Source organism: Oncorhynchus gorbuscha, linkage group LG12 (assembly GCF_021184085.1).
Source record: "Oncorhynchus gorbuscha isolate QuinsamMale2020 ecotype Even-year linkage group LG12, OgorEven_v1.0, whole genome shotgun sequence".
In the NCBI taxonomy this organism is placed as follows: domain Eukaryota; kingdom Metazoa; phylum Chordata; class Actinopteri; order Salmoniformes; family Salmonidae; genus Oncorhynchus; species Oncorhynchus gorbuscha.
The window spans coordinates 50,567,866-50,588,762 of record NC_060184.1 but is presented as its reverse complement, the minus strand read 5'-3'; the positions used below and the strand labels follow the sequence as shown (position 1 = coordinate 50,588,762).

The following is a 20,897-nucleotide window of genomic DNA, read 5'->3' as shown; positions in this document are numbered from 1 at the left end:
AAGTCCTCCACATCCCTCTTGTGCTGCCCCCAGTAGAAGCCCTGACGGAGACGGCGCAGTGTTTTTGTGACCCCAAAGTGTCCAGTCCCCACCCCCCATGAGTACTCTGGAGCACAGCCTCCCGCAATGCTTTTGGGACCACCACCTGCCACCTCTCCTCTCCCGTAGCTGACTCCTTCCATGCCCGCTGTAGCACGCCATCAGCCAGCCGCAGTCTCTCAAACTTCGACCACAACCCTTTGGTCGCGAGTGAGAGCGCTGTCACCTCTTCCCATGGTGGCCTCACCTGCGCCTCTACCCACTGTAGCACTGGCTGTAGGTCTGTGTCCCGTCCCTGCTGCTGCCGCCATTCAGCCACGTCGACAGTCTGCAGCTCACAGCAGACAGGCCCGCTCGCCCGACACACTGTGGCACAGACACCCTCCTCTGCCCGCAGCTCTCTCTCCCGTCCCTCTCTCCGTTCACAGTGGCGGCAGCCGTCTGCAGTACAGGGCCGACGGGACATGGCGTCGGCGTTGGAGTGGCGTGCCCCTGCCCTGTGCACCACCGTGAAGTCATACGGCTGAAGCTCCTCCAACCAGCGTGCCACCTGCCCCTCTGGCTCTCTGAAAGACATGAGCCACTGGAGAGCAGAGTGGTCAGTCCTTACAGTAAAGGGCAGACCACCCAGGTAGTACTTGAAGTGTTTGACGGAAGCCACAACAGCCAAGAGCTCCCGCCGGGTGACACAGTAGCGGCGCTCATGTTTGTCAAATGTTTTGCTGAAGTACGCCACCACTCTCTCCCCTCTGGCCCCACCTGGGCCAGCACCCCACCCATGCCCACATTGCTCGCGTCTGTGTCCAGGATAAAGGGCAAGGTGAGGTCAGGGGGCGAGCACGGGGGCCTCGATCAGTGCACGTTTGAGGGTGTTGAACGCCTCCTCACACTCCACTGTCCAAGTGAAAGCCTTGTCCTTCGGCAGCAGGCGGTTCAGTGGAGCAGCAACGCTTGAGAAGCCCCGTACAAACCTCCTGTAGTACGAGGCCAGGCCCAGGAAGCTCTTCAGCTGACGCTGGTCGGTGGGGGTGGGCCAGTCTCTGACAGCCCCTACCTTGTCCTCCATGGTGCTGATCCCCTCCTTCCCCACTCGGTGGCCCAAGAAGGACACCTCTCTCCTCATGAAGTGGCACTTCTCGGGGTGGAGCTTCAGACCTGCGGCAGCCACCCTCTCCAGCACACGCCGTAGCGCCCCCAGGGCTGACTGGAAGGAGCTGCCATGGGCCAGGATGTCATCGAGGTATACCAGACACTGCTGTCGGGGGATGCCATCCAGCACCCTGTCCATCAAACGCTCAAAAGTAGCTGGAGCGTTGCACAGGCCAAAGCACAGGACCTTGAACTGCCAGTGTCCTCTGTTAGTGGAGAACGCAGTTTTGGCTCTGGCCTCTGGGGAGAGGGGCACCTGCCAGTAGCCACTGCGGAGGTCTAGTGAGGAGAACCAGGAGGACCCCTAACCAGGTCCAGCGACTCATCGATACGTGGTATGGGGTATGAGTCCTTCCTGGTTACCTCATTCAGCCGCCTGTAGTCCGCACAGAACCTCAGCTTGCCCCCCTTCTTCGGAACCATGACGACTGGCGCCGCCCAGGGGCTGTCTGAGGGCTCAATGAAGTCTGCCCGCTGCATCTCCAACACAGCCTTGTCTGCCGCCTCCTGGCGTGCCAGCGGGATACGGCGGGGACGCATCTTGATGGGTCGAGCATCACCTGTGTCGATCTCATGCTGCACCAGATGAGTCTGACCCACCTCTTCCTCACTCAACGCAAAGCTGTCTCTGAATTCAAACAGCAACTGCCACAACCGTTCCTGCTGCTCAGGGTCAAGACCAACACAGTTCCTCCCCCATATCTCCCTCACTGCAGACAGTGTCCTCTCCTCTCCCATCTGGGGTAGCTGGGCTGGGGGGATGCGACCCGGGCTCACAGAGGGCTGTGTCATGGAGGTAGCTGGGGGAATGTAACACACCGCTGTAGGTGACAGGGGGACTGGGGAAAAGTCACACACAGCTGTGGGGGAGGGGGCGCAGCCATGAGTCTCTGCTGCTTTAACTGTTGGAGTAAAGGGTTTGTTGGGTTGAGTGAATGTGACATTAGGGGGGCCATGGTGACTTCCGTCCCTCCCTGGAAGCTCAGTGTGCCCCTATTTAGGTCTAACTGGCAGCCTGTGCTCCTAAGAAAGTCCAACCCCAGGATACAAGGGTCCTGCACAGCCGCCACCCACACAGGATGACGCACAGTCCTGCCCCCTACTGTCAGAGTCATTATTCCCTTCCCTTTCATGGGTGCCAGCTCACCTGTGACTGTGCGGAGCTGCACAGTTGTAGGCTCACACTGAGTCCAACCTGGCACAATATCTGGCCTCACCAGGGTTACTGTGGAACCAGTGTCCACCAGGGCGGAGCAGGGCACCCCCTCCACAGTGACAGGGACATGACAAAAGTCCCCAACACAGGTCCGGCCCACCACAACAACAGGCTCCATCCGCTTGCCCTCGTCTGCTTCTGGGGGAAGTGGAGCCTTGCTTCCCCGTCTGTGCCGGTGGGCTCCTCCAGAAGATGATGGTGGTTGGGATAGAAAGCCAGGGGTCCGCACTACCCGGTCTATGCGGACCCCGAGCCGTTTCCCTGAGCTCTGGGGGACATGGGGCAAACTCGGCGCAGATGGCCTGGCTGGCCACAACCCCAGCAGACCCTGGGACCAGGGCGTGTGTTTCGTTCCGCCTGTAGCGACACAGCACGAATGAGTTTTGTCATTTCGGCCACCCAAGCAGGCTTTTCCGGCTCCGGACTGCTCTGCCCCCAGCTCGCACAGAGGGTGTGTCTCCCTGCACCCCCACCAAAGCCCCAGCTGAAGCCCCAGCCCACACCAGCTCCCTCTCCAAAGCCATCTCCAAGGCTGTCTGCAATGACTCAGGATGAGCCAGCTGGGTCTGTATGCGCAGCTCCGTAGGAGAGAGCGCCTGTATGAACTGGTCCCGTGCTAGCTCGCTCTGCACGCAGGGGGGCATGTGAGCATATGCCCGCCGAGAGAGGCTCTCAATGTCATTAGCTAGCACCCGTAGAGGCTCTCCAGGCTGCCTGCGTCTATTACTCAGTTCGGAGCGCAGTAGCCCGGGCTGTACACACTGTCCATAGCGCCTCCTCAGTGCTCCCACTAAAGCCCCATAATCATGCCTGTCCTCAGGGCTAATCAATATCAAACAGGCCAGAGCTTCATCCGTGAGGCATAAAGCCAACTGCAGTGCCCTTTCTTCATCCGACCACCCCCTAAAATGAGCTAACAGTTCAAACTGAGCATGAAAAGCTTCCCAATCCGCCTTACCGGAATACTTCGGGGTCTTAACAGATACGGACGCAGCCGGAAACTGGGCGCCGCCATGTTTGTTTACATCCTGAGCCCCAGATTCCTCATCACGCCGCGTCGACGTCACCACTTCGGTCCGCCCACCAGAATCCGCGCGAAATACATTCGACGAAGCACTCATGCCCGCTTCAGCCGCCATCGCTCTAACGTCCTCCCTCAAGCGGCCTCTGCGCTCCGACGCCCTGGCGATCTCCTCAGACAGAGCCCCCGACGTCCATTCACATGCAGCTCCTTGGCCATAATCGTCCCCTACCTCCACCTTCACTTTCGGATTCCCTCGAAGCATTTTCCATCCCCGTTCTCACCTACGGTAGCTAGCCACATAAGTCAGCTAGCTAGCTGGCTAACTTGTATCAACGTTTTTACTTCTGACACCAATGTAATGACCCGACTAGATCATAAAGGAACAATTGTCCAGACAGAGGCTTGAGTTTACGAATTGACGGTTTATTACACCAACTTTACACAGGCTACTGTTTGGGCCGTAGCACACGCCAAATAGATGACACAAGCCAATCGTGACCTTCTCTTGTGAAGCCCAGACGTAAGAGAGAGAGAACAAAAGCAGAACCTGGTCTTAACTTCCAATGCTCCACCCCCCTGCCCAACCCCCCTCCACGCCACTCCACCAACCACCAGGATGCCCGGCATCAGAACATTCCAGGCATTCCCGTGATTGGCAGATAGCAGGTTGATTGACAGGTTGGACCCCGCGAACACCGGGTACTGGTCAGTACAACACAACCACCTCCTAGCCTAACACATAACACACAGCTGTCTGTGCGGGTCGCTACAGTATTTATTGTTTTACATTAGAATATAGAGTAGCCCAAAGAACAAATAGTTAGAGCCGCACGTCCCCCATATCGTTATATATATATATATTTTTTTTTCTTATTCTTTTTTTTCTCTTCCCATTTCGTTATTTGTTAGCATATTTTGGGGCAATAATGCAATAGGCCTACACAATGCACAGGTAGAAAGGCTTGCCTATCTGTTTTATTGCGTAAGAAATAGGTCCTCGAGATGAACTTTTATGAACTTTAGCCTACTCATCATCATGAATGAGTTTTCTCTTCAGGGACAGACTGACATGGGTTACACCAATAAGAGAGCCCCCGAATGAAAAATAAATCTAAATATAACCAATCACCGCAATCATGGGCAAATCTATGGGCGGTTCCTGATACGCACCATGACCTACAATAAAACTCTGAACTCTGTTCTTACTTCGAATCATTTGATAGATTGTATAACATTCTGGATTCACATTCATATCAGATATATTTATTGAAAAGATAAATGGAGGATAAAGACGAGAACGGACACGCTGTAAAATACTACCGATTGTCGGAAATCGAGGAACGAAATTCATTCAAGAGTACATGGATTATAATCAACCATAAAGTCTATGATGTCACCACATTTTTGGAGGAGGTGAGAAAATTGTGCTACACGAATAGTTCATGTTTTTTTAACCTTTATTTAAACTAGGTAAGTCAGTTTATAACACATTCTTATTTACAATGACGAGCTACAGGGGAACTGCGTTGTTCAATTGCAGAATGACAGATTTTTACCTTGTCAGTTCGGGGATTCGATCCGGCTAATTTTCGGTTACTGTCAACTAGGCTACCTGCCACCCCCAATGTTATAGCCCATCACATTTGACTTAATATTTGATTATCCATAATAGCCATAGCCAACAGGTAATTATCCATGGCAACATTTCGTACTATTGTGTGCGAAGTCAATAAATACATTTTCATTATGTGAGGATAGGGAGAACGACGCACGAACTTTAGAGTAAAACAGAAAAAGTATCAGCCTGGCCTCGAACGATACGTAACACAGTAAACATAATCAGTCAAAATGAGTGTGATAACAGGCTATGTTTGGTATGGTTACGCAAGGCTGTTGCATTAGAGAGAGAGGGAGAGAAATGGTATAATTTATGCTGCTGGTCTTTGATTTTCATGAATTGTGCGTGTCGCTTGTTGTAGACCCTCCGTGTAGTGCAAAAGTTAGGAGACAATCTAATCAATGGAGGAAGATGGAATTCATAGTTAAAGGAGAAGGATCGGCTACAATGACCAAGAGTCAACAACTAGGCTGCTACTTTATATTCCGAATGGAGTTGTTCGTAACTGAGTAGGACAATAAAGTGCATGCAGACTCAATTAGCCTAGCTAGTTAACTTAACTAGCTTCCCCTGGTTTGATTACAGTCAAGACAGGTACTACGTAGTCATGTTGGATGATAAATGACATAGCTATAGCAGCTATTATTCTACTATAGTGCGAGTAAGCTTGGTTGGTTGCTGTCTCTCCTTGTTCAACTCAATGTTTCATTAAAAAAAAGTGTATGCCTAAAATTCTAAATCAAGACGCTAAGTTATACATTTTATGACGATCTTAAAACAATTCCATGATCTAAGGGTTTAGACTTACAAGGGTTACGCCAAACACGAAAGGAGAGTTTGGTCGGGGAGGATAGGTTAGCATATAATGCGATTGTCTCGCAACCAAAAGGTTGCGTGTTTCAAATCACATCATGAAATATTTTTGCTAGGCTAATTAGCAACTTTGCAACTACTACTTTTTAGCTACTTTGCAACTACTTAGCATGTTAGCTAACCCTTACCTTAACCTTCAATTTATCCCAAACCCTAGCCTAGCTAACGTTAGCCACCTAACAAATTGTACATTGTAACATATTTAACATCTGGCAAATTTGTAACATATTGTACGATTTGCAATTCGTATCATCTGAATTGTAATTTGTAACATGTATCATATGAAATGGATGATGGACATTCACAAATGAATCTATACCAAACGAAATGTAACATACCGGATCATACTAAACTGAGTGTCACAGATTTACATGTACTATGTTATGTCTACACCTGGGTCCAGGTTGGTACAATAGTGATAGGGGGGAAACGACAATGTATCGTTTTGACAATATTTCAATATTTTTCATATTATTTTTGCGCTAGTTGCATCAAAACTCCAGTATTTTTTCATTCGTAGCTTGTTCTCCATCTTCTTTTTAAATAAGGAGCTATTTTGTTTTCAGTGCTTATATTTGGAACATTGAATTGCTTGGAACATTGAATTGCAATAAAATCCCAGTATCTAATCGCAATAAATGGTCATTTGAATTTTAGTGACTGTTTGAGTACTCGCATGATTTTCTTTTTTGAGTAATCGCCCCGCACTGGAAGAAAAAAAACGTGCCCATTTATCAATATGCCAACCGCATGCAACAATGGTTTATTTATCATAACCATTACAGATAAATAATCCTAAATGCTAAATTGCCTCTCATGTGACCCGTTTCAGGTACTAGGCGTAAATCGCAAGTCACGACTTCACAGGATAGCCATTTGAATGTTTGTTATTTAAAAAAAAAAACGTTTAAACTTTTAAACTTTCCATTAATAACAAACTTGTATTTCATCTGTAAATACGAATAAATTGTTAAATTTCGAGCTTTCTTGGTAAACCACAGAAAAAGTAAGCAAACTTCCCACTAGCCATGTTTGGCTGAGATAATTCGTGGGCTGGACATGCCGAGAGAGGAGTTCGGATTGGTCTGCCAAAAGGAGGCTTCTGTCTGTTTGAGCTCAGTCTGTGTTAATCCTGTCGAACGCGGCTTTTTTAAATGTAGCTGCATAAAGTGTTGCTCTCCACTTTCTGGAGGATCAAGTTTTGAAATCAGTGGAATTAGAGTATGACAGCTAGGGAGATGGAGAAAACACCTGTTTACAGATTACGTCTTCAAACTAAGTGCATTTGTGGCATGGTTCCCTAACAGGGAGACCCGTCTATCATGCATGATGATGTATACGGGTAAAATTGTCTAGCTTGCTCCATTTTCAGATATTACAGTAATTTTGAAAGTGGTTTCATTTCAAACTCAAGTGTACTGTTAGCTAGCTAGCTAATGTTAGCTGGCTGGCTCCCTAGCTAACGCTACGTGTATATAACGTTATTATCTATTGTTGTTTAACTAGCTAACGTTAGCTGGCTGGCTCGTGATGTGTGTGATATTACATGTTTACCTGGATAGGTTAATTGTTTACCTAGCTAGCTACATATCTCTAGCTAATGTGTACTGTTAGCTAGCGTTAGCTGCCTGGCTCCCTAGCTAACTTTAGCTAACGTTGTGACGTGTGTGTGATATTAAATGGTGTTTACCTAGCTAGGTTCATTGTTTACCTAGCTAACTAGTTACATGTATTAAGCTAAAGTGTACTGTTAGCTAGCTAACATTAGCTGGCTGGCTGGCTCCCTAGCTAACGTTGTGTGTGTGGTGTTATTATTCATATCCCCAATCCATTAGCTTTGCTAGTTAAAGCCTAATATTAGCTAGCTAACATTGAACTTGGTTGGTCAGCTCCCAGCAGATTTATGCAGGGTAGTAAATGACATTATTTGGCACTGTTCATAGTGGTTTAACTAGCACCCATCAGCTAACGAGCCAGCCAACTAACGTGTGTGTGTGTGATCTTACCTGTTGTTTACCTAGCTAGGTTCTAGGTTGTTTACCCCGCCTTGTGCAACTGGGTCTTGGATTTTCTGACGGGCCTCCCCCAGGTGTTGAGGGTAGGTAACAACATCGCCACCCCGCTGATCCTCAACACTGGGGCCCCACAAGGGTGCATTCTCAGCCCTTTCCTGTACTCCTTATTGACCCACGACTGTGTGGCCATGCACGCCTCCAACTCAATTATCAAGTTTGCAGATGACACTACAGTGGTAGGCTTGATTACCAACAACGACGAGGAGGTGAGGGCCTTCGGAGTGTGGTGTCAGGAAAGTGACCTCAAACTCAATGTCAACAAAACAAAGGAGATTGTCGTGGACTTCAGGAAACAGCAGACAGTGCAGCCCCCTATCCACATTGAAGGGACAGTAGTGGAGAGAGTGGAAAGTTTTTTTAAAAGTTCCTCAGCGTACACATCAAGGACAAACTGAAATGGTCCACCCACACAGACAGCGTGGTGAAGAAGGCGCAGCAGCACCTCTTCAACCTCAGGAGGCTGGAGAAATTTGGGCTTGTCACTAAAAACACTCACAAAACTTTTACAGATGCACAATTGAGATCATTCTGTCGGGCTGTATCGCCGCTTGGTACGGCAACTGCTACGTCCATAACCGTAAGTCTCTCCAGAGGGTAGAGAGGTCTGTACAACGCATCACCGTTGGCAAAATACCTGCCCTCCAGGACACCTACACCACCCGATGTCACAGGAAGGCCAAAAAGATCATCAAGGACGACACCCACCCGAGCCACTGTCTGTTCACCCCGCTATCAACTAGAAGGTGAGGTCAGTACAGGTGCATCAAAGCGGGGACCGAGAGACTGAAAAACAGCTTCTATCTCAAGGCCATCAGACTGTTAAACAGCCATCACAAACATTGAGTGGCTGCTGCAAACATACTGACTCAACTCTAGCCACTTTAATAATGGAAAAATGTCTAATGTATCACTAGCCACTTTAAACAATGCCACTTTATAATGTTTACATACCCTACATTCCTCATCTCATATGTATATACTGTACTCTATACCATCTACTGCATCTTGCCTATGCCGTTCGGCCATCACTCATTCATATATTTTTATGTACATATTCATTCCTTTACACTTGTGTGTAAGAGGTAGTTGTTGTGAAATTGTTAGGTTAGATTACTTGTTAGATATTACTGCATGGTTGGCACTAGAAGCACAAGCATTTCACCACACTTGCATTAACATCTGCTAACAATGTGTACGTGACAAATACAATTTGATATGTTTTCTCTCCTGGGTTTCTTTGCACTTTGGATGGCCTAGTTTATTATTATTACATTGTAGTCTATGGACAATAAGATAAGGGCAGATAAAATAGTATCACAATTAGACAAGTAAAGAAGTCCGCAAGCTTTCTGATCCGTCCTTTGAAATGCCGGGGTTCAATCGTGGACACTGAATATCCCCAAAACCTGTCAAGTCACAATTCCTATCAGAGTTCACACATTGTCCTGGTTACAGATGAATTTAATCTTTCAATCAGATAGTACAGGGTAAGTAGCTCAGAGGTGATGAAGGAAGACCATTAGCCAGAAGGTCGCTGGTTAAAGTCCCACTTTGGGTGATGAAGAGTGGGAACTGAACTGACAATTGGAAGGCTTCTGGTGTCAGACCATATCCACTACTGTTTTACCCTTGAGCAAGAAATGGAACCCTTAACTTCTCCAGGGCTTCTCCAGAGCTACGCTGTTGCTGACCCTGTGTTCCCCCAAAACATGGTGTGTTTGTTTCTGGGTATTGGAAGCCAAGTAGTGAAGAGCAATGAAGTACTATTCTACTTTGTTCAATTTGAGTAGGGTAAATAATAGCATTCGGTTGTGTTTTCATGAGGCTACCTTACACGAGTTTACAGGGAAATTTGTGGATTTCCTATTTAGGCCAATAACACTCAATAGGTCAAGCATGTCAATTCTTACTGTTCCATTGGTTTCAACTTGTTTCCAGTCTCCAAATATAGGTGTGTGTTCAAGATTTTTTCACAAGTTTCTATAATATTATACAAAAAATGCTATACCTATCTGTCTTGAATAACGCATGTAACTAGCAGAATAGGTTTTGCCGAAAGAGGATTTAAATATGATTTAAACTTGGATACTAAAATGACAGATTTACCTAATGTTGTGGACACCCTAGTCCAGTGGATCCCAAACTGTGTGCACCCCCCCCCAAACGGAACTCAGTCTGGTTTTCAACTTACTCTTACTCTTGAAAGTTGTCTTAGTAGAGTGCACAAGGTGCAATTAGGGCTGTGGTAGTCATGAAATTTTGTCAGCCGGTGATTGTCAACAAAATAACCGCCGGTCTCTCAGTAATTGACCATGACACATTCTCCTGGCTTCCACACAGCCTACAAGCCACTGATGCAGACCTTTGGAACATCTTCATTTAAAAAAGTCAAATAAATCCATTTAATATAGCCTACAAATCACAATAAATCCATTATTTATTTTAGAAGGGTCTAAAGAAAAGTATATTTCAGAAGAAGAGAATAGCATACTTTGAGTTGTCCTTATGTTGGGCCCTGATATGGCTTTGCCGTATGGCTGTGGGCTACACTAGTTCATTAAGCAGACTAGATTTGCTTAGAATTCTGTGGCATTATTTGTAGTAGTATGTAGAATACAATAGAACATAGCTGAAATAAAAGAGAATGGAGAAAATATCCTAACGATTTCCAATGCACACATACAGCTATTCTGTGTTGAGCAGTTAACAAAGAAACAGCTCCTCCTTAATTTAGTTGTGATACAAATGTTGGGCTATATGTTTACATTTTTAATGCATTCTAAGGCCGACTGATTCGACTAATGATTTGAAAAAAGTTGCATGAATGGCATGCACTCTGTTTTGTTTCTTGTGCAGGCTGCGCACACTTCATCAGTCTCTCATTCACAATTTTGACAAGCATTTGATAATATTCTCACCAGGCCTTGAATTTCCTAGCGGCATCCCCCTTGTGTGGCCATAATGCCCCCGAAAAATGCCTTTTGTGGCCGTTGTGCCCTTGGGCTGAATATAGTAATTGGAATTCTCTTCTCCTGGCTGCCGAGCTCCAAAAAACCTCACTCACGTGGCTTTCTCAGAATACTCCATTCTTATTAGCCAATACCCGTCACTTGATGGGGTCCTTTTCACAGGCATATCAGCTAAGTAGGCTACAAGTGAAGACTCATACATCGTGGAGGCAACTTCACGCGTCCCTCTTATCGAATTCCGAGGCGCATATTGAAGATGTTAAAAGAACTGTCCACATTTAGCCTACTTTTCGTCAGCCAACAAGATGAGTAGGCCTAATAAACCGAAAAACCACTAGCCTATGTCAATCTACTATCCCCCATAGTACAAAACTTGAGCTATTCTATTGGTCAATAAATATTCCAAACATACACTGGGACAGTTGTGGGATGCTATAGATCCCAAATGAATACAACCACTCATCAAAAAAACATTTTAAAAGCAATGAGGCTGATGCAACAGATTAGAATGTTTAGCTTAAAATGTTGATTGCCTAATAGTTTATTTCTTCACATTATAAGCTCAGCAATGCACACATCGCAGTAAGCTATAAGTGTGACTGTTCTGAAAAGTGACCACAAATGTGATTCATGTATTTATTAATGCACTATTACAAAGGTGCATTTTTATGGTGCAAATTATCTTCCCCAAACTAAACTCACATGCTGCCTATGTATACATACCAGTTAGACTCTACACTGGTTGTAAGTTATTTGGTCATTTTAGTTGTGATACAAACCTTATCAAAGCATATAGGCCTATGGGATAGGCTACATGATGAGTGTATCATTCATGATGGGCTAATATTGTCACCCATCAGATAATTAATTATTTAATGTTGTGTTTACAAATACTAAATAATGTGTGAAATTAGTTTTGATTTGGTTCATTTTCATGCCAGCCTGGTAGGCTATACTCCTGTTGTAAGTTGATGCAATGTGCTTAACATTAGGAAAGTTGATAACAAATATCGTAGGCCGAGCCTATATAAAGCTGATGGGATCCTCCTTTTAATAGAGGCCATCAAAATGCTGTTCTCTCACACAGTTGCATAGCCTATAGAAAAGATGCGCAACATCATGGAGTGTTTGGTTAGATTTTTCAAATACATTTGCATTGATATTAGAGGGACAATAGAGTGCCAAGTACCAGGCTACCAGCAAGTTTGGTACTAATGACCATCAGCAGCATCAGAGCTTGGAGAAGCCTAGTTACCGTGACTAAACAGTCACCTGGAATTTGACTCGTGACTGGTGGTAATACGGTCACCGTAACAGCCTTAGGTGCAATTTCGAAATTAGGAAGTGCATCATCAGTTTTCCTCTTGTCATGTCAGTCATTGCATATCTGAGCTATTTATAACTTCTCAGAAATGTTCAGATCAACTAGCCCATGTCAGCTAATGTTTTATAGTTGACATGGGCTAGTTGTAATGTTTTAGTCAGTCAAATATCATATGAATACTCATTGGACATGGCAAAATGTATAGAATTGCAAGAAAATTTGCTTTAACATTTTCTCTGTAAAAATGTTCAGAATTACAGGAAATACGCGAACAACTTTTTTCTCTGCCAACAAGAGAGGTGTGAACAGTGCTTGTGCCCATAGAAGTCATGCCTGCGCCACATCAACATCTTCCCCAATGCTGGAAGGGGGGCTTGAGTGAAAAAGTTAGAGAATCCCTGCCCTAGTCTGAACACAGAGAACCACTGATCCAAGATGTGGTTTTGTCTATATAGCTACAGCTTAGCATCAAGGTTTAGTGCAAAACAATGAGAATGGACACCTAGAATGTGTTTTATTAAGCCTAAATTGATTGACTGACATGTATATTACAGCACCCAGGTGGAGAGGAGGTCTTGAGAGAGCAGGCCGGCGGCGATGCCACAGAGAGCTTTGAAGATGTCGGACACTCCTCAGATGCCAGGGAGATGGCTGCCAACATGGTCATTGGAGAACTGCATCCAGTAAGCACTCCTTCCGTACCTTAGACCTGTATTTTATTTCATTTATAGACTATAAGAAAACGTTTGCCTCTGGGGGTGCTCTTGAGCCAAAAGGGGTCTGTCCCATAAATCATCAGAAATGACCTCATTGGACAGAAAGGGGTATACACAGTGATGTTGTAGTAGTAAAGAAAATAGGTGGGTAAGCGCTAATCGTCGTTCCCAGTGAGTAAAGTAACGCTCCCTAAAATTTTCTATGCATTTTTACACTAAAGGTTGGTAAACGTGAGCAAAATAAAAATGGTGCGTAGCTTGTGTTTTCTGTACAGTTACCCTCCACTACACCACTGGGTACACCTTCCCACACCCATGAGCAAAAGGAAACATTGTTTGCCTGAAAGATTTGTGGTTTCATCAAATTGTCATGAGATAAGAAAAATAAATATAATATACTATAATTTATGAACCATACAGCCAATATTCCACCCAAAATTTGATGTAAGCCATCGATAATATACTCACTGGATAGTTTACATGGTCCTGGCTTGCTATATAAAGCAGGCAGACCGGCATCGAGGCATTCAGTTAGTGTTCAATTTAACGTTTGAATGGGCAAAATGAGTGACCTAAGCAACTTTGAGCGTGGTATGATCGTTGGTGCCGGGCGGGCCGGATCCAATATCTCAGAAACGGCTGACCTCCTGGACTTTTCATGCATCATTCTAGAGTTTACTGAGAATAGTGCGACAAACAAAAAAACATCCAGTCCTGTGGGCAAAAACAAGAGCGAGGTCGAAGAATGGCAAGAATCGTGAACTCTAACAGGCAGGATACAAACAGGAAAATAATGGCGCGGAACGGCATCTCGAAAGGCACAACTTGTCATTGTCACGGATGGACTATTGCAGCAGACAACCACACAGGGTTTCACTCCTATCAGCTAAAGACAAGAAAAAGCGTCTCCAGTGGGCACGCTATCACCAACACTGGACAATAGAAGAGTGGAGAAACATTGAGATGGAAATGGGCTGGTCGCAGCATGAATGTACCCCCTGTCCGATCTGCAGCAACTGCATGATGCCATTGCGTCAGCATGGACCAACGTTTCCAACAACTTGTAGAATCAATGCCCTGAACAATTCAGGCTGTTCTGGAGGGAAAGGGGGGTCCAAACCAAGTACTGAATGGGTGTACCTAATAAACTGAGTGTACAGCTCTGGAAAAAATTAAGATTAAGAGACCACTGCAAAATTATCAGTTTCTTTGGTTTTACTATTTACAGGTATGCGGTTGGGTAAAAACATTTTTGTATTTTTTATTCTATATTCTCCCAAATCTCAAATATTGTAATTTAGAGCTTTTCTTTGCAGAAAATGACAACTGGTCAAAATAACAAAAAAGATCTCGGATAATGCAAAGAAAATAAGTTCATATTCATTTTTAAACAACACAATACCAATGTTTTAACTTAGTAAGAGTTCAAAAATCAATATTTGATGGAATAACCCTGATTTTCAGTCACGGGTATCATGCGTCTTGGCATCCCCTCCACCTGTCTTTCACATTGATGTTGGTGACTTTCTGCCACTCCTGGCGCAACAATTCAAGCAGCTCGGCTTTGTTTGATGGCTTGTGACCATCCATCTTCCTCTTGATCACATTCCAGAGGTTTTCTATGGGGTTCAGGTCTGGAGATTGGGCTGGCCATGACAGAGTCTTGATCTGGCGATCCTCCATCCACACCTTGATTGACCTGACTGTATGGCACGGGGCATTGTCCTGCTGGAAAAACCAATCCTCAGAGTTGGAACATTGTCAGAGCAGAAGGAAGCAAGTTTTCTTCCAGGACAACCTTGTGCATGGCTTGATTCGTGTGTCCTTCAAAAAGACAAATCTGCCCGATTCCAGCCTTGCTGAAGCACCACCAGACCCTCCACCAAATTTCATAGTGGGTGTGAGACACTGACTTGTAGGCCTCTCCAGGTCTCACACCCGCTGTGAAATTTGGAGGAGGATCGGTGACGATCTGGGGGTGCTTCAATAAGGCTGGATTCGGGCAGATCTTTTCAGTCTCCTGAGGGGGAATAGGTTTTGTTGCGCCCTCTTCATGATTGTCTTGGTGTGCTTGGACCATGTTAGTTTGTTGGTGATGTGGACACCAAGGAACTTGAAGCTCTCAACCTGCTCCACTACAACCCCGTCGATGAGAATGGGGGCATGCCCAGTCCTCTATTCTTTTGGTAGTGTTTGTTTTAATTAATCCCAGAGGAACAAGTAATTTATAGGTTGTATTTTATTTCAGAGTTAGCAGGGCAAGCAGGCACAATTAATCTCTTTTTGGAAGCGTGGGACTAGATTGTTAGAATACAGATAAAAACAAAACACCCAGACAACCATAAAGTTACTATTCGACAGTGACCGCACAGGCCCTTGCACAATGCCAGCTCACAGGCTCACGTCCGAATTAGACACTCATTAATTTTTTTATCAAACATCAACTTTCAAAGTGTTAAGGTTAAATGGTAGGCCACATTTTTAAGGTTATGGTTAACGTTTGGGATGGGCTTAAAAACAAAAATGTCAAACAAATTTATATTGCTGGATACGAGCTTGCAACCTTTGGAATCAGAGGCAGATGCTTACACCCCTCCGCCATCACCGTCCTCAACGCCCTAGGAAAATCGAAACCTACTTGAAGGTAAGACTGTTACCCCCTAGTGGCCGGTTTCCACATCATATCCCAATGTCCTCAGACATGGATAAACTTTGAATACTGACTTGTATCACGGGTGACCTGGTTGGTCTTCCTGTGACCTATTGAGTGTGGGGCGCTGCTCAAGACAATTCTGGCACTGTGAGTGGAGTAGATTGGCTGAACACAACAGTGTAGGGTATTGTGACTGTGTTTTCTGCCCTGTTGTCTTCATTGAATGCCATTGGCTACCCTTTTATTCTCTGGATGTCATCTTGATTGAATGCAGATGACCATGATATTATGTAGGAAGTTTCAGTGGTCCCATAGTTCTGCTAAAATAGACACCTCTGAGTGTGAAATGTTAGATTTCACAGCATAACATGTGTAGGCTACATCATGGCAATGGTATGATTGATTAATCATTCTGGTTTCAGTTGGTTGATGTGACAGTTAATTGCAAAATAATCTGTCTAGTTTGTTTTGGTAGACTGCTTTTCTGCTGAGGATAGAAATAATTTAGTTCTCAGGCTACTTACACATCTAGTGTAATCTAAAGGCCTGGTCCTATATTTGTTGAATACCTGCCGACTCTCATAGCATAATAAACAACCTTTCTCTTTTCCTCCCACTCTCCACTCTTCTTCTATCTCCCTCACTCTCTCGTGTAGGATGACCGACTGAAGATTGACAAACCTTCAGTAAGTAAAACAAATTCATGTGGATATCAGGCAACTGTATCTCAAATGTGACAATTTACACTACTCATATTCCAGCACACATACTAAGGTGTTAGGTTTCGACAGCAAGCTGCCTTACTCAAGAGGCATTTTGAAAACACCTGTAGTTGACATGTACAGCACATATGAAACATTCACAATGTATTATAAAGATAGGCCTACTCAAAGATACTGAGACCTACGTGTAAATATTTGTGGACTTTTTTCTTTTCTTGCAGGAACCACTCAAGGAAACCTCTAGGTATGTAGGCACCCCTGATGCTTTTTTTTTCAGTTTCTTGGTTTTTAAATCAATTTACAACTTAATCTTGCAAGTTTGCATCTGCATGAGTAATGGTTGCTTCAGATGCTTGTGTTTATGTAAGCAAATGTGGTTCCTCATGTTTGTTTAGAAATCTCTGCTCCAGCTTCTCCAACCTAATGTTTGTTTGTGTGTATAGCAGAGGGGTTGGGTAATCGCAGATGACAAATTACTGTCTGGATGAATAAAGTATATCTTATATTTGTTGCAGTGATCTAATGGGGAACCAACATTGCTTTTCTATGACATTTGCTTTTTATCACCTTTTGTACCCTTTCAGCTGATGGTTTTACGGATGTATTGTATGTGAGCTCTTGTTCCTCACTCCTCAACAGTTGGTGGACAAACTGGTTGATCCCTTGTTTGGCTGCGGCTGTCGTCACGGTGATGTACCAAATGTACACGTCGGAGAAGTGACTGCGCCATCCGTTCGTCACCTTTGCAAATCGAATGTCAATCAATATAACTGGCTTCAGAATGACAGCTACAGAGCCTGCGTTTGATCCCTGAGAAACCATTGCTGCCTTTTGGGATTTGTACAGCTCATATGCAGTACTATAGTACGAAGGGTTAATTTAATGTTTTCATCCAATCACTCGGCATCATGTCAATGAAGGCATATAATTTTGTTATTGTGTTAACCTTCATTTTCCTCTCCTGATTTACATGTTGATATATACAGTCGTGGAAAAAGTAAGTACACCTCCTGGATTTTTTTAAATATTTTTTTTTTAACATATATGTAATCTTCACTTTAACACTATTGACAGATAAAGGTAACCTGGTTTAACCAATGACACTGAATTATTATTTTGCAATCATTTATTCATAAAAAATGTACAGAAATGCAATTCCAGTGCTGAAAAAATAAGTACCTAGCTTCAATAGCTGGTGTTGCCTCCTTTTGGCTGAAATAACTTAATGTAGTCGTTTTTTGTAACTGTCTATCAGTCTCTTACATCGACTGGGATTCATTTTTGCATCACTCGTCTTTACAGTACTGCTTCAACTGTGCCATGTTCGAGGGCTTCATTGCATGCACAGCCTGCTTCAAGTCCCCCCACAGCATTTCGACAGAATTGAGATCTGAGCCTTGACTCAGCCATTCCATAATCAGCCCCAAACCATAATGCTACCAAACCCATGCTTTACAGTTGGTAAGAGGTTCTTCTGTTCAAAGGCATTGTTTCATTTTCATGGTTTCTGGCATTGCAACTCCAACTTTGACTAATCTTTCCAGAGCACATTGTTCAAGTAGTTTTGGTCTTTACCCAAGTGTGGTCTGGCAAATGTCAGTCGTGTCTTGATTTTCCTTTTTTGTGAGAAGAGGCTTCTTTCTTCCTGACCTCCCATGTAGGCCAAGTTTGTGCAGTCTCTGACAGTTGACTCAGGCACTTCGACATTAATTGTGGCAAGAGAGGCCTGTAGATCCCTTGATGTTACCTTGGGGATTTTAGAGACTTCTATGAGCATCTTTCGGTCAGTTCTTGGGCTGAATTGGTTAAGACCAAACCAGACCAAGTTTCTAATCTTTTTGGAAGGCTGGACCCACCCAAGTTACACAAAAGATTTTGTAATCATTTCCACCGGTTCTGGTTAAAATGTAGCAATTTTATGTGATGGTAAAGGTAGGGGTGTACAATATTTTCTGCATAAGGAAATTCATTTTGGTTTATTTTAATTGCATAACATATTCAAAGTGTTAATTTTATGTGATTTTTTTTTTTAGATTGAGTTACCTTTATCAATGAATGTAGTTGGAATTTAGCTCAAATAGCCATTTACATTACACATACAGTACCAGTCAAAGGTTTGGACACTTACTCATTCTTCATTTTTACTATTTTCTACATTGTAGAATAATAGTGAAGACATCAAAACTATGAAATTACACATATGAGTAGGTCTGTCCAAAACTTTTGACTGGTTATGTATGTATTTTTTAAAGACTACTTTCCAGGGGTTATACTTGCTTTTCCACATGACTGTGTATATATAAATAAAATACGTATTAACATATGGAGATTTTAGACAAATGTAGATTCATGTATTGAGAATGTAAAATTGAAATAGACCGGTAACTGTCAAAATAAAGGGGGAAAAAATGTTTTTTAATATGGCATTGGGCTACCATGAGCCAGAACAGCTGGAGCTCTGAGGGATGCGACACCACCCATAATTTGGTACTTTGTTATTTGTGGTGGAAACGCTGTCTCGGGCGCCGCTCCGGAATCTCCCATAAGTGTTCAATTGGGTTGAAATCATTAGCGGTATTCTATGAAGCAAGCTATATCTACTCAGTGTTTTCTAAAGCTTACCGGCTTCAGTTAGCTTCACATTCCAGCTCAGGCTTCATCTGTACTATGACGGTGGATATTGCTCCTCTGCTTGCCTCTAACTCTAGCAGGCTTGTAACTGTATGCCTGTCGTACATGTCAAACGCCAAACTCTTCATTGAGATAATGCTGAAACATCAATCCATGGGCAAGTTAGAATGAAATAATGCAATCTTTGCAAGAGGGAGGGTATCTGATTTCACTGGTCCTCAACTCACAGCTCAGTCATTTCATTCAGGGTAAGTGGAGTTAGCATTGATTTAACCTGCGCCGGAGCAGGTTAGTTCTGAAGGATTCGTTGCCATATAAATTTACCTGGCTAAAAGGTGAACCACTTTCGTATGTCCAGTTAGCCCGAGTTGAGGAGTCATCTGCTTCGTAGGATACCCCTCTGGTGACTGAGATGGCCATGGCATATGGTTTACATCGTTTTCATGCACATCGAACCATTGAGTGACCACTCGTGCCCTGTGGATGGGGGCATTGTCATCCACTGGCCGGGCAAAGCATTTTTATACATGGAATTTGTATTGCTTAATTCACCCTTGAACCACATCTGTGTGGAAGCACCTGCTTTCAATATACTTTGTATCCCTTTGTATTTACTTGAGTTTCCATGATTTTGGCAGTTACCTTTTATATATTTTTATGTTGTCATATCACTATTTCTCTAACATACTGTAACCCTGCGATTGAAACAGAACATGGCAGTTTAGGCTTATAAAAGCAGCCTATAATATCTTATGTGCTTCACATCTTACCTTTACATTTTAACATATGCAAAACTGTGAACCGAATGGTCCCAAAACCCAGTATGCAAAACTGTTAACCCACTGGTCCCACATTTCTGGTGACATGGGTCTCAATGTTCCATAGAAAAGGCCACATTCTTGCACTGATTTTAAGTGACTGCTGTGTCGAGACTCACACTTTGGGAGCCATTTTAATCGGGATGAAGTTGACCCCATATGACCAGTACAATGTGTTTTTTTTAAAATGGTAAAATATCATGGTTGTCCCTGCTTTTAAACTGCCAGGGTGTTAGAAGGCAGGGGAACTCGCCACTGAATGTTCTACAGCTGCTCAAAAGTAATTTGACATCTTCCATTTTTGTTTTTTCAATAAAATAATTAAAAAAAATGTATTTTAAAGTAGTTTATTTGATCATATATCAACAATTAAGCTTTGGTCCACAGAGAAACAGCGGGTATTAAACCATCAAAAGTATGCTAATTTGTCACATTCCTCTAACTTTATTATCATACTTTGATTGGGTATTACTTTTGCAAAACCCACCTCTGTGCATTCCCATTATATAATTTGTCTGTGGCTTTGTAGAATAGTTATAGACCACCATCTAGTGGAAAACTTGTATTGGTCACACATATTTAGCAATGTTATTGCGGTAGCAAAATGCTTGTGTTCCTAGTTCCAACAGTGCAGTAGTATCTTGACAATTCACAACAATACACACATATAAAAGTAAAATAATGGAATTAAGAAATCTATAAATATTAGGATGAGTAATGTTGGCGTGGCATTGACTAAAATACAGTTGAATAGTATATACATATGTGATGAGTAAAGCGATATGTAAACATTAGTAAAGGGACTAGTGTTCCATTATTAAAGTGGCCATTATTAAAATGTGGTATAGAGCCCACATCTAGGACTTTGCATGTCATCAGGGAAGCTTTGGTTGTTTGTGTCAGTAGTTCTTACCTATTTGTGGGGCTGCAGGTAGCCTAGTTATTAGTGTTGGGCCAGTAACCAAACGGTTGGTGGATCAAATCCCCGAGCTGACGAGGTAAAACATCTGTTCTGCCCCTGAACAAGGCAGTTAACCCGCTGTTCCCTTGTAGGCCATCATTTCGAATAA

At 43.7% G+C, this 20,897-nt stretch overlaps 1 protein-coding gene across 2 annotated transcripts; it reads left to right on the top strand.

The window, feature by feature from the left end:
• The first annotated feature begins 4,600 nt into the window (after positions 1–4,600).
• Positions 4,601–20,161, top strand: LOC123991113 (cytochrome b5-like). 2 transcript variants are annotated; one of them, XM_046292330.1, is made up of 5 exons: positions 4,601–4,841; positions 12,842–12,970; positions 16,313–16,342; positions 16,600–16,622; positions 16,963–17,070. In XM_046292330.1, the coding sequence occupies exons 1-5, from the start codon at positions 4,707–4,709 to the stop codon at positions 16,964–16,966; spliced, it is 321 nt and encodes a 106-aa protein (XP_046148286.1). In that variant the 5' UTR covers positions 4,601–4,706; the 3' UTR covers positions 16,967–17,070. The 2 variants fall into 2 exon arrangements, with proteins under 2 accessions (XP_046148286.1, XP_046148285.1); XM_046292329.1 differs by having other exon boundaries at positions 4,608–4,841; positions 17,018–20,161.
• The last annotated feature ends 736 nt before the right edge of the window (positions 20,162–20,897 follow it).